The 12,500-nt window shown below is 36.8% G+C and overlaps 1 protein-coding gene across 1 annotated transcript in view; it reads left to right on the plus strand.

The window, feature by feature from the left end:
- LOC122797233 (tubulin delta chain-like) overlaps nucleotides 1–12,500 on the plus strand; it is a 790,352-nt gene that overhangs the window by 235,016 nt on the left and 542,836 nt on the right. The window contains exon 3 of the mRNA XM_044066071.1: nucleotides 6,703–6,798. Coding sequence (XP_043922006.1) covers nucleotides 6,703–6,798 — 96 coding nt within the window. The remainder of the gene's footprint in view (nucleotides 1–6,702; nucleotides 6,799–12,500) is intronic.

Genomic DNA, 12,500 nt, shown 5'->3' on the forward strand with positions numbered 1-12,500 from the left:
TACTATACTACTCCTCTACCTACCAATATCTAAAAGTTCATAAAAAATATCCAAAAGCTACAATGACTTACAAATAATTAATATAATATTATATATAAGTTCAAAGTAATAAGAGACTATTCATTTGGTTATATATTTAGGGTTGCCACCTTTTAAGCAGTCCAAAGTGAGGCATGGGGGTGTGGCCAATATGACACTGGCCACATCCTCTGCCATGATGTCACCACCAAAGTGGTGAAGGAGATAATGTTATGGGTACGATGGATAGCTGCTGGAGTGGCTAGCTGGTTGGTGGGAGTAGCTGCTGGATGGATGAATGACTGGATGGATGGCTTGATGGATGGACGGCTGAATGAATGGATGCATGGCTGGATGGATGGCTGGCTGCATGAATGGGATGGATGGCTGGCCGCATGAATGGCTGGGGGCTGGATGGATGGCCGGCTGGAGTGGCTAGCTGGTTGTTGGGAGTAGCAGCTGGGTGGATGGCTTGATGGGATGGATACATGGCTAGATGGATGGCTGGCTGCATGGATGGCTGGCTGGATGGACGATGGCTGGCTGGCTGGATGGATGGATGGAGGCTGGCTGGATGGAGGAGGAGGATGGCTGGCAGCATGAATGGATAGAGGAGGAGGATGGCTGGCTGGATGGATGACAGAGGAGGATGGTTGGCTGGAGGAGGATGGCTGTCTGGATGGCTGGCTGGATGGATGGAAGATGGCTGGCTGGATGGAGGAGGATAGCTGGCTGGCTGGATGGAGGAGGATGGCTGGATGGATGGCTGGATTGCTTGTTATTAAAAAAAAAAAAATTGCGGTAATTTTTTTAGTGGCTGTAGAAGCACTTAAAACAAAGCACTCCTACAGCCGCGATCTTTGCAGGGCTCTTCCTGCCCCAATCCCCACCCCTTTCATGAATTGCAGCCAATTGCTGCATGAATTAAAGCACCCCGACCTAACAGGCAGCAGCTTTGACTGCAGGTCCGTGTTGGTGACATAACTGAATTACCGTGAAAAAGCTGGAAGTAATTGTGATTTTTTTCCGTGGCAATTCAGTGCGATCACAAAAGTGGGACTTTTCCGGTCCCACTACTTGATACAGGGGGCAACGGGATAAGGTGGCTTAAGCCGTGAGTGTTCCACTGACAACGGGATGGGTGGCAACCTTATATATATATATTTTACCATTTAAAAATATCCCCACGACTACATAAAATTTCAGTAATCCTCTTCTGTTGATCACAAATATTAAATAATCCAACAAATAGTGTATTGTATATCTATTTATGTAATAGTAGTATAAATTGTCCTTTAAATATTACTAAATTATTTGCACATTCAACATTATTATAAGTAAATCTCTAAATAAATAAGTAGAACAAAGTGGGACCTCAGGAGGTAAATATATTTGTAAACTTACATGTGACAGGTAATCTTTTACTAAACTTGTACGAAAGGGAAATCACTGCACGTATTTATCACACAAGAATATATGCACATATTTTATAGATCTAACAAAAGTGCTGAATTAATTTTAAAAGTATAAGTGTCTGTATCTTAAAGTTGTATAACACTCAATATGACAAATATCAAAATATTTAAAAATCCTTTTGTTTATCAAATAAATTCATAAAAATATGTACATTACTGAGGGCAAAGAGAATGTCTTGCTATTTCTATGGCGTAAAAAAAAAGCAAAACAAAAACAATTTACAGTTTATATTGTATTCAAAAATTGCAATGTGCGTAATTCAAATCCCATTTTCCCCTTGGGTTCAAACATACTGAAAAGACTACTTTACTTGCTGTCAAGATGGATGTACTGATTCAGCTATATAACACTCCACTTTCAGCTCTAACTTAAGAAATTAGTTAATTTAGATAACATTAGTAAATCTAATGACATACAAAATGCAAAAAGCTTCAGACTTATTTATTTTTATTTTATTTTTTTTATTTTACATTTGTTTACTGGGTAAGTCCGACATGGGATGAAGCCACTTTTTCAGCGGAGGCCTGGGGAGAAATACTCTAGATGCATGTCTTTGGAACGTGGGAGGAAACTGGAGCACCCAGAGGAAACCCACAAGAACACAGGGAGGACACGCAGACTCCGCATAGAAGGCACTCCAGCCGATTATCAAACCAGAGAACCTCTTGCTGTGAGGCGACAATGCTACAGCTGCACCACTGTGCCATCGAACTTCATATGACCAAGCTTCAAATTTCAGCTTTTTGGATTTTTCAAATATTTTTATATGATTTTCTATATAAATTATATGAGATCTTGTACATTCACATTTCTGCTGTATGCAGGTGTAAGTAATACATAGCTTTCTTATAAACAGTTTATTTAAGCATATTTTTTATCTTATTTGCCCAATAATACTCCACTTTATTTAATCATCAGCTGTCTATTAGAGATTACAGTATGTGTATATATGTCTTAACTTACTGATACTGCTCTTTTATTAATCTTACTTATGTATTTAATTCCTTGTACATATGGAATTTGTCATAAGATGTTTATCCTTCTTATACATTCTAGTATTACATACATTATTGGCTATATTCCTGCTTGTTTAATTTGAATGAGTGGTTTAGCCATTGTGAACTGCTGTTCTGATCTAAGCTTCACATCCTGACATTAGAATTTGATTAGAGCATGTGAAAATGACAACTCACAGCACACAGTAGTTGCTAATTTCCTCTGTAAGTTTCTCATTTTTCTTAATTCTTTTAAACTGTTGTAATCAGTAACAAAGATCTACCTTTACTTCTTTCCATTAATGTGTACAGTTAGAGTTAATAACACTACAGCATTAAAATTCAGCAAGATGTTTGTTTTACCAATTCTTCTCTTCTAAGAAAAGAAACATCTATTATTTTGAGTAGATTTCTCACATACATATTTGAAAAAAGAAAGTTTTTCTCTGTTTTCACAGATATCAGTGATTTACTATTTTTCTTAAAAAAAACTAACATCTCAAGTTGATAAGTAAGGCAGGCAGGAATCCAGCATTCTTGACACAAATGGAACATTTTGTTTTCAAGCTATTTTTAAAGTGTTACTTGCTTCATAAATTACATGTGAAAAGAATGTGTTACGCAGGAACAAAGAAAACAGAATCACCTGCACTTTAATGCTTCTAACAAGCATAGCATTTAAATATGGTATTCAGTTAACACAGCAATGCACACAGTAAGCAAAGCTAAACAAATAAAATGAAATTCTTAACTTATATAGTCTTAAAGTTACCAATTCTATTGCTTATAATTTAATGGCATTCTATTACAGGAGCTATTTATGCAACATTTGTAAATACATTTTTAAGTTTAGTTAAATGAAATATATTATGTTTTTCACAGTAAATGTATAAAACAGTAAAACTAACCATTTATTCATTATCATGAAAAATGTTTTTACTTAAAATATAAGTATGTACATATATTTTGAAATGTCTTTAATATTTGTCCAGTACAAACCTTTTAATTAAAGGATAATTCCAATATTTCAGAAAACAAAAGTCTTGCAATCAGAGAATAAAAACAGCAAGCTTGTTTTTAAGCTTTTTAATTTTAGAAGTAGTTTTCTCTGAATTCAGCTCACTCTGTCTCTTGAGGGGTATACTATTTCGTTCCATTTGTACAGTATTATTAAGGATTTTATTTTTGTTGGCCAAAGTGGATGCCTTCTCCAGTGTGTCAAATATTTTCATTTCTTCAAAAAAAAAAAATAATAATTTGATCTTTGCAGAAAACACCAAGGTGACTTTAATATTGTTTTTTTAAGTTCCTTGATCAGTGGTAAGCAGAATTTTTCTTTTATGCATTACTTTATTGGAATAATCATTGTCAAATCTGACTACGTGTTCATCTATTTTTAATAGGTGGGCTGGACCATGCTGTTTTTAATGTTTGCTCGTTTTCTAAGTTAGACATAAATTTAACTATATTTGAATCTGGTGGTGAGTTTTCCTCCTTCTTAGGTGCTCTCGGTGATCTCTTTGCCCTTTCAGTTCCGAAAGATAAAGTTTCCAGTAGATTTAATGTTTTATGTAGCCAGGTAGTTAAGAATTTTTGTTATATTGTCTCCCTCATACTTTTCAGGTATACCATAAATTCTAATGTTATTTAATCTGGGTCTGTTTTCTAAATCATCAACTTTATCCTTGCACCAATTATTTCATTTTAAAAGAAACTCCGTCTGAGACTCACCTTGAGTTTTCTCCCTTCATGATCATTTAAAGCTTCTTCCATCTTGCTGATTTCTGTACTTTGTTGTTTCATAAGAATTTTTAGATGTTCCATCTTCTTCCTGGTCTCGTCTTTGAAACTTTCTAGTTTGGTATCCAGTTTGTCCATTTTAAGTAATGCATCCTGCATACTAGATATCAGTGACTGAATGTCTTTTTTAACACAAGAATCATGAGTAACATTTCTAAATCTCTTCTCTCTCTTAATGAAGCAGATGAAATTCAGCTTTTGAAGAACATGAATCTATAAATCCTTTATCTGACTACGAGTGAATCCAGTTAGCTAAGAGGTATCTCCACATTTTAATTTTTTTGATTATATTTTCTGTCAAATAAAAGTTTTCAGTCACAGAGCTTTCACCAGTTGTTGCTCTCGGTTAGCCATCTTGGCAACTCTCCTCCTGGCAAATGTGATTTTCATGTTGATGGGGCTATTATAATAGCAACATGCATCCTGCAAGCAGAGGACTTCCTCTCTGTAATTAGGAGTGTGTTATTACAACTAAAGTATGCAATAAAGAAAAAAAGAAAGAAAAAAAAGAACAGAATATTATAAACAAACAGCAGCAGCAGCAGTAGGGTGCCAGGCAGTACAGCTGAGCTTAGAGCAACAAGGAATCTCTTTTTATAAATAAATTACAACAGCAGCAGGCAACTCAGTGCAACATAGAGCCAGGTTGTTCTTCAAGTAGTAGTCTTGGGCAACCATGCAGACTAGAAGAGTAACTAAGATAGATGTTGGCCTTGTTAGGTAAATTATAAACACTTTAACACAAACCATTTGAGTCCATACAGTGTAGTGTGATGAAGTGAGACTGTGTATAGTGCACCAAGGTCAAATCTAGTAAGAAACTGTCTATTCCAAAAGCAGTGTGATGCAAAGAAATAGAAAATATAGCAGCTCAGTCAGATAAATCATCAGGTCCTGCTGTGCAGCACCATTTAAAATATTGACTTAAAAGTCACAGCCAATCAGTAAAACAACTGCAAATTAAGCTTGATGCAAGCAGAATGCACAGAAGTCCAACAGTTGTCAACTGTGATTAGAAAACGAAGCCAGAAAGTGTCCCATTGCACAAAACTCTGGCACGATTAACAACATTAATGGATTAGCAGCACATGCGCTTTAAGAGCACAGAAGTAAAATAAGATTAAATTTTAAAAAAGCAATACACTTGTTTGACGTATTTGGGACTAGTGTCAAGGTCAAATTTGTTTAGAACTGGTCAGTTCAGTAGCAGTGTGTTGCTAGGAAAAGTAGCAAAGTGCAACCAGCCCTGCTGTGCGGCACAATTTAAAAGCTAAAATTAAAAGTCATAGCTAATCAGAAAAACAGCTATAAATTAAGCGAGAGCAAACAGAACAGCAAGTACACAAGCAATTTCTTGTTGTCACTAAAAGAAAAGAAAAAAATGTCCCAAACAAAGAAATCACTTACACTTAATCTACACATAGTGTAGATGTTATTGAATCCTGGGGAAATATGTCCACCATTCTGAGTAAACAGACAATGCAGACATAACTCACACCTTCTTCCTCCTAATTTTAGTTTTGATGATATTCTTGCAGCTTTAAATATTGACTGGGACTTGTAAAGGTTACCACAAAGTGTAGTCTACATGTACAGTTAGTGTACTCTTTCTGAGTGACTAGAAAGCACAAAAAATGTGATAAGAATGTTCTTGAATATATATCGTGTACAGTTACACATCTAACAACTGCTACGGTACCTCCATTTTTTATGAATTCTGTCTTGGATCTTCCCTATAAACAAATTACAGTGGCACCAATACAATCAACAAAAATAAGTAAATAAATGAAAGAAAAAATAAGTAAATAAATGAAATAAACAAATTACAGTGGCACCAATACAATCAACAAAAATAAGTAAATAAATGAAAGAAGATGTTGGTTATAGGGCTGGCCAAACAGCATGAGAAATATCCGTTCAAGATTGAGTTCTTAAATGGTGATGATGGTGATGGGACTCTGCAGTAGATCTCCAGTGTCAGATCTTCAGTTAAGAGTCGGCATTGTGCTTTAGTTTCAGACAACCTCCACCAAACATCTGAACAACAATTTAATAATCTAATGGTTGAAAGCCTGGTCTTCAGATTTGCTTCTGTGAACTCTGGTATAGCACTATGTTTGGTCTTTTGGTAGTCTCCTTTAAGAAATCTGGAACAGCAGCTGTAGAAATAATAGCTGAAAGCCAGGTCTTGTGATTTACTTTTTATTAGCATCTGACTTCCAAGGAAGTACTGTGTTTTTATATATGTTTTTTTATATGAGTAACAGCAAATTGTCTCAATATGTGGAAGGAGAATGTACCAGAACACTAGTGTAATAAGTGAATTCCCCTTTTGATGCAAGTCTGAAATCAAGATTGATGAGCAGAAGGTCTGCTATAGTATTTTTGACTTTCTAACTTGCCTTTTCATTAGGTACCCGTTTTTTAACCATGATAGCCATTTAGCCGCAGTGTTTGTTGACAGTGAACCCAAAGTGTTAAGAAGGCTTCAGAGAAAAGTTCAGCGAAGGTAAGCAGCTATAGTTGTCACTTTTGTTGTTAGGTGGATGTAAACTAGAGCTCTGCCATGTTAACTTTGTGACTCTGTATTTATTAAGCAGTAAAGCAGTGCACAGCGTATGCTATTCTGTAATAAAATAAATAATATACAAGTATATATTTTTTTAGCAACAGTGATATCTGAGAATTTCTGACAGCTGTGAAATGCAGTCATGCTGTGAACTTCTTGTTGTCCCCAGTGTAGTCTGCATTATCTTCTGTACTTGGAGGCTATGGAGTTCATTTATGATTGGAATTTGTTGAGTATGAAAATTGGGTTTACTCATTCACATATTCATCTTTATAGAGAAAGGGGCAATGGACAATAATCAATTTATTTAAATTAGGGGAAATGATCAAAGGAAAACTGCAAAATACTATAAAAATAATGTTACATGCAATATTAAATCTCAATGGTATGTAACATATAAGACTAAATAAGTGGATTTTGGATATGCAGTGAAAATAATGTACTTGCACAGCTGTGTGTTTCTCTACTTTGCAAGATTTACACAAACAGAGCATATGAAGGCATAGTTTGCTTGTATTTACTGGCTGTCATTGCATTTAAGAAGCAGTGAGTCTGAAATGCAGTTACAGAAATGCATGCTACATCTGTAATAGTTAACAGTCCCCATCTTGCAGCATGCAAAACAAATAATGCAGATTTAACTGTACATGCATACAACTTCTTCATAATAAGCTAATTTGCATGGCTTGCAGCATAAAGTATATTGCAAAGACCATTACTTCCACAGTTAAATTGCACACCATCCCCACATCAGAGTGTTCATGTTAGAAACTATTACATTTCTTCAGTCCCATTGTTACAAATTTATACTTTTCCACTGTAATTTGCATTTGTTCTTCTAGCCACGTGTGATGAGTGTTTACTTTTTTGGTGTTTAGAAAGAGGTAATGTCAGCACAATTTTTAATCTTAGCTCAGCACCAAAACACTATTAACTTTTCTAGATTACGTATGCAGAAATGTCCTACTCCTCTAACTGATGAAGTGCAGACTACAATATTATTTAACTTTCTGTGCCTTGAACAATGGTATAATAGCAAAGCTCAGTTTTACTAGCTTTAGGCTTTCCTAGCCCATTTTATGTTATTTTTGTTCTGTATACTACATCTTATTTTTTTTTAAAAATACTTTTATCAAACTATCACAAAAGACATAGGCAAAAAGGCATTAACAGAAAAGCAAATAAACCATACCAACATTTTTTCCATTTAAATATATTGTATATCACATATATTTTCCTTCTTAGCAGCTATCATCAATCCCACGTTACATAACTTGTTGAATTCTTTAGTTCCCTTTAGCCTCACTCCTTCTCCTCTTGAACATTATTCTGCATGTATTGTTCCCACAATTTCCATTTTTTTAATGTAATTTCCTCCCTCCCTTTTTTGAAAAAGCCCTCTTCCAGTTCTTGTATGTCTTTTATAATATTCAGTACATCAAATACAGTTGCTTTGAACTTTGATTTCCATTTTTTAGTAATTGCATTTTGGAAGCTAACAGAATTAAACCAAATAAAACCTTACTATGTTTAGACAATTCAGATTCAGTGTCCCAGCTCAAAAGAATAAGTTCCTTAGTTACAGCCATTTGCTCGGCCAGTATTTCTGACAGAATGCTCTGTAGGGAAGTTTTAAAATCTGATAACTCATTACACTCTCAAAACATGTTCCCAGTGACCTCTTTCTTCCCTATCATATCTCTAGCATTTGCTGTCTACCTGAGGAAAACAATGAAGTCTACTTCGGGTATAAAATACCTTTGCAGACACAAATATCCTAAACCATTTGGACTTTACTGCATACTTGGAAGCTGAACATATGTCCTCTCATTGTTCTCTTGTAAATTTGCTTTTCCAGGCTCTCTTCCCAATCTTTTGTAACCTCCTATGATTGATTCTTATAATTGTCGTACAATATTTTGTATGTCCACTAATTATCCCTTTTTAACAGCAACTTCAGTTCTAGATTCAACTAAAAGCTGTACTAAAGCATGTCTTTCTCTTAAGAGTCCCCTGTCCTTTCTTCTTTGCTTATACTATACTTAGAACTCTGACACCCTATTGAAGATATCTTACTGTTCTAAAAGACTCTTTATGAAAAAGTGTTTCCTCATATTCACTTTTAGATAGTTTCCTGGTGGGGTGGTATTTGCGCATTTTCTACCGTTTGCCCATTTTAACTCTTCAGAGGATTGGTGGGATGGTTCATCGTGTTACCTAGTAGGTGGATTGGAGTTTTGCCTCAGGTTCTTCTTGGAGGATTGGTTTGCAAGGGCCTGCACTTACTTGAATTAGATGAGTGTTGCCAGTTGCCTCTTGTGTCTTTCAAATTAAGGATTGTCCCTGAGGAGTTTTTATTCAGTCTGGTTTGCTTCTCCTTGGCTTAATTCTTTATTTATCTGATAAACATAAAGCCTTGGTGAGGAATTTCTTCCAGCTACCACCTTTGGAGATGCATCCTGTGGTATTTGTAGCTCTTTTCCCTTGACAGCATTGTTTATTAGGCCATCTAGCCTGCTTGTGGGAAGCAGTCCTTTCATTCCTCTGGTCACAGATCAGTGTCACTTAGGGCTAAGACTTTGTCTCTCAGGGCTTTCTCTACAGCCCAGCTGGACTGTCTGCTGTAGTAGATGAGTCACAGAGTAAACTTACTCCGGAGTCCATAGCCCAGGTGAAATAGACTGGGCACTTGCTCAGTTTTTAGATTGATCTAGAGCTACATTTGTTGGATTTCATCTTTAAGGACTTTGATTATATGTGTATATCTAGCCTGGCACATGCCTTCCTTCTTTGACTGCTGCCCCTGGTATGTATGTGACCATACCTGGGCTTCACTGCAGTCAGTCACACACACACACGCACACACACACACACACACACACACACACACACACACACACACACACTTCCTTATGTAACTCCTGGTACAATTTGACTGCTAGTGCCATCATCTTCAACCCTCTTTTTCCCATTTTCTACATGTGCTCTGGGTGTTGCCATCTCTCTTGGTTCAATGCCGCTCTTCTGCCTTCTTTAACACTTATGCCTGACTGTTGCAGGTCTTCTCTCACAGAATCCATCTGCGTCTTTGCTGAATGCCCTCATTTCCTCTTGCCTTCTTCCTGTCTGTCCCAAATTGTCTTCACCAGACTGTCTTCTGCTTTTGAGCCCAAACCACCATAATCTGTTCTCTTTGATCTTTTCTGCAGTTGGAGCTGCCTTGATTCTGCTCTAATGTTCTCATGTCTTTGTCAGTCCCACAGTGTCTGTGTCCTACCACCCATCTCAGGCACTTCATCTCCATTGCCTTTACTGCCCATGTTTCTGTATCATTTGGTAGTACTGGTCACACCACTGTTTTGTACACCTTACTTTTCAGCTTCTTTGGTATTCTTCTGTCATACACTACACTTGACACTCTGTGCCATTTGGCTGCAGCCCCTATGACTCCAGCTTTGACCTCTTTATTCAGAATTTCTGTCTCCTCGACCACCTCTCCCAGATATTTGAAGCTGCTAACATGTTCCATTATCTTCCTTTCTGTCACAATTGTCAGTTACTTCTTCTTATTCCCCTATTTGCTGCCATTGCAACTGTCTTATCTGTACTCCGTTTCATCCTACATGCCTTCAGTTTTGCATTCCATTCCCCTATACTTTGCTGAAGTTCTTGCTCAGTCTGCCTGTAATGCCATATCGTCTGCATACAGTAACTTTGTGGATCACTCCCTTCCAACCTGTTGCTAGTGTAGTCCATCATCAGTATGAACAGCAATAAGCTCTGAGATGAACCCTGGTGCACACCCTCTCTGTGAGACCGAACACTGTTTGTACTTGAGTCATTGGGTCCTTGTACATAGCTTGCACTAATTCTACCAATGTTTGTGCATCTTTGAATCACCACAGGACTTCCCAAATTAGCTTTCTTGGACCTTGTCATATGCTTTTTCCAAGTTTGGGAATGCTGTTTGACTGCTAGTAGTTGCTGGGATAATGGCTGCTCCCTGGTTGGCTCTTCTAAAAGGCTGTTGGGGGGGACACTTTAATTTCTAAGATGGATAAAGCTTCAGAGTCCTTGAGCTCCTTCAGCTCCCAGAGGAATGACACATGGGAGCCTTTTTTATACATGTTCCTTAATAAGAACTGGGATGTATTTTTCTTGGACATTGTGGTCATCCCTTCCAAGATCCATCCTATTTTCATATCACTGAAGCCTGGAGGCACCCTTTGAGCTATGTTTGCATAGAATTGCAACATCCTTTGTACTTCCTCAGATCATTGTGCATACCCTGGAATGAAGGAAGCAATGTCTTAAGTTATTATCTATTATGCAGTTCTCTGAGGAACTCAGAGATCAGTAAAGGGTCATTTGGGCACCTGACCTAGTTCACCGGAAGAAATTAGCATTAGAAAAGTTATAGTTTTGTGCAGGAAAATATGGAGGCTGACTGTATACTCTATAAATCATGACACATAGGAGATGGAGATGGGGCAATACATTATAGAAAAATATCTTAAGGACTTTTGGAGTTTTTGTCACAAATAGAGAAGTAACAAGTTCCTGCAAAACAATATAATTGACCAATTTATACATCAGTTGTAAGAACAGGAAAGGTAATTATTTTAGCAAAATCATATCTTCAGAAGAGAAAAGGTCTGCCCAAGGCAGCAGGGAAAGGGTTAGGGGTGGTTTTCATACCCTATGTTTGGGACATATAGTACAATGAAGCATCTGATGCAGGAGATAAAAAAAAAAAAAAAAAAACAGAAGTATAATCATGGGGAAAAAGGAACGGTATGAAATTTTTGGGAAAGTGTAGGTATGAGAAATGCTGTAAATATCTTATCACATGTTTGTGATATATAATTTAATGCATAAAGTCGAGCACAAATCTGAGAAAAAATATCCATACAAGAAAAAGTTGGACCTGAAGGGATGTCTGTTTTAGAGGTCTTGGGTGTTCATGCCAAAATTCCACCAAGTGTATCTTCCATGTTTTGCATCTTGACTATCTGCAGAAAAGGAGGTAGGGTTACTGCTAGTAATGGCCAATGGTCCTCTCATCAATCTCTTGGACTAAGACTGCCTACTTTTTTGCAATTAGGGATACAGACGATAGGCAAGAGGGGCTTGGAATTTATTGAAGAAAAGTGGCAAACAAATTAAGGTATTGGGAACAAATAATTAGAGAGGGAATGGTAATAGAATAGGAACAGGCCAAGAATTTATTTGGACTGCAGGCTAGAGATTGCCTTCCTTATCAAGGATTGATACCAGACTATGGGCAAAGGGAGAGAAATAGTGGGGTCCTAAGTGAAAGACCAGCACTAGTAGATTTTTTTAGTAGAATCTAGAACAGAAGCTGCTGTTGAAAAAGAAATAATTAGTAAAGCATGCAAAATATTGCATGATAACTATAAAAATAAATCAGAGAAGGTTAGAAAGGATTGAGAAGAGAGATTGAATTAGTGATTCACAAAAAAACACTGGGGTGATGTATGTATGTCTCCCAGATGTGCAACAAAGGCTAGAAGATTTAGGATCTTTGCTTGGAATAGTTTACATAGGTATTTTTATTCAAGTAGATTCCAAATAATTTTTCCTCGGGTATACAGCAAATGTTGGAGGTGTGATGTGGAAGA

The sequence above is a fragment of the Protopterus annectens genome, chromosome 3.part0 (assembly GCF_019279795.1).
Source record: "Protopterus annectens isolate FY-2018-M chromosome 3.part0, PAN1.0, whole genome shotgun sequence".
Classification (NCBI taxonomy): Eukaryota; Metazoa; Chordata; order Ceratodontiformes; family Protopteridae; genus Protopterus; species Protopterus annectens.